Source organism: Arachis ipaensis, chromosome B10 (assembly GCF_000816755.2).
Source record: "Arachis ipaensis cultivar K30076 chromosome B10, Araip1.1, whole genome shotgun sequence".
NCBI classification, from domain to species: domain Eukaryota; kingdom Viridiplantae; phylum Streptophyta; class Magnoliopsida; order Fabales; family Fabaceae; genus Arachis; species Arachis ipaensis.
This window is the reverse complement of record NC_029794.2, coordinates 94584966-94587050: the sequence shown is the minus strand read 5'-3', so window position 1 is coordinate 94587050 and position 2085 is coordinate 94584966. Positions and strand designations below refer to the sequence as shown.

The 2085-nt window shown below is 37.6% G+C and overlaps 1 protein-coding gene across 1 annotated transcript in view; it reads right to left on the bottom strand.

The window, feature by feature from the left end:
• LOC107624137 (RING finger and transmembrane domain-containing protein 1) overlaps window positions 412-2085 on the bottom strand; it is a gene marked incomplete at its 3' end in the record, with an annotated part of 3079 nt that continues 1405 nt past the window's right edge. The window contains 4 exon segments of the mRNA XM_016326599.2: window positions 412-485; window positions 964-1129; window positions 1253-1329; window positions 2023-2044. Coding sequence (XP_016182085.1) covers window positions 412-485; window positions 964-1129; window positions 1253-1329; window positions 2023-2044 — 339 coding nt within the window.

Here is a 2085-nt window from a genome sequence, read left to right as displayed (position 1 = left end):
CTCCATGTCCTCCACTGGAATGGCGACATGAATGGGTGGTGGTGCGAAAGGTCGGTCGTCCTGTACATAGGTCGAGTGTACAGAACCACCACCACCAACATCTCCAACCTCAGCGAAAAGCTCCATCACTTGTTCCGCCATGATTCTCCCATGAATGTCGAACATTTGTCACACATGCTCGTCCCGTAGAAGGCGAAATAGTCTAAACTGGAAAACTCTATTACCCAACGGTGCGAGCAACCTATACCCCACCTTTCCGGTCTCCCTCATTTCTGTGCCACCAAGGTTGCTCAATATCAAACTCTTCCACTCGGACAACGAACTCACACGCTGAGTGCGCAATAGTATCGGATTCTCACACTCAAATATCACCCCATTATCGCCATTTCTCATACGACAATTAGGTAAACAGGGGCCTCTGCGACATTTGTAGAAAATTAGCACCAAAAGCTTGAAAGCCATTGCTGCTTGCCGCACCAATGTATCTGAAAGTAAATTCATATATTGTTACTATGTCTGCGAACCAAATTTTACTTATTTTTTTCTGATACCCACAACATTAGAACAATATGAAATGAAAGGAAAGCATGGAAGACAAAGGCAACCAATTTTGGTAGATTGAGTTTCTTCTCTCCGGCTCACAAAATAATAATAATAATAATAATAATAATAATAAATTAATAATAGAACACATAAAGAAGTTTGATTGTTCCCTGAAAGATACGCAGATCTTGTATCAAAACTTAATAACAACACATTTAATATTGCAATCAATTCATTTAGAATCCATCTAGGTTTTTCTGCCTAGGTTGCATGAAACCCAAAGATTCTCAAAGAAACATAATTGATGTTAATTCCATAGTTGGCAGGAGCGTGAATATCAATTCTACTTTATTTAGTGTAAATAAAACCAACCATCTAGAACAGCAAATATGTAATAACTGAATACGCAGAATAACTTACCATTGATCAAAACGGTGAATATTGCATGCCAGAAAAGCGGTGTTTCTTTTGGAGGAAGCATTGCAATTGGGTATAAAAGATCATCATTTTGAAACCAGTAAATGGCTATCACGTGCAGCATGAAGGCAACCGAGATACCAACAAGAACGGAGACTTTCCGATCTCCCTGAAAAATAGAACATGGATTGAGATTCACCAAAAGCTATTTAACTGGAGGGAAGGGAATTTTCAGATAGATACAAATTTGGGAATGGAATTAAAAAGCAATACAAAAATCTAGGTAGAGCACCTTTAGAGCTGTCTGTTCCTTAACCACCTCATTTGATTTAAGCAGCACAGCTGACACATAAATTGTGAGAAAGAAACCTGCATGCTCTCAGCAACAAATATCATAAGATAGGTGTAAAAACTCAAAAGTACAAATATGGAGGAAGCAGAAGCTATATACGAGAAACTTTTTGTCAATGTGTCTACACTCTGGAAAAAAAAAAACGAAGAAAAGGCACTGATATGAAGGTATCAAGCAGGAAGCATTTCCTTATTCACCAAGCCAATTTTACATAAGATCTAAGGATCATTCTAGAAACACAAGGCATAAGCATCATCTCTTAGTTACCTCTACAAATTCATCTTTACTTTTATAATGATTATGGAAGTTCCAATTTTGTTACAAAGGAGAGGTGCTGATAATCAATGACCCAACCCTACATGATCCTCATAGATCATTCCGCAAAATGTTTTCTTTGCTCTAGGATTAAAAGCAACACAGCCAACACTGGCATTTTTCTCGTTGAATTAACAGATAACATTTGACAAGCTACCAATATTAAGAATTTAAGCACTCTCCCATGCTATTAGTTCATATTCGTAAGTCTGTCAAAAAGTCCTGAAAACACATATCTTTGCATACAAACATACCAGAGCGTGTAGCACATACTATTTCTCTAATTCGCACGCAATGAAACTTGGGTTCAGCTAAGCCATATGATCGAAAATAATATGATAAATATGATACTAACACTTGATAAACAATACAATCACTTGAAAACCAAATAATACCTTGCAAATGCTGGCGAATGAACACCAAGAGGGAGAAGAGGGAGAAAGGGATAAGCTGTTCCA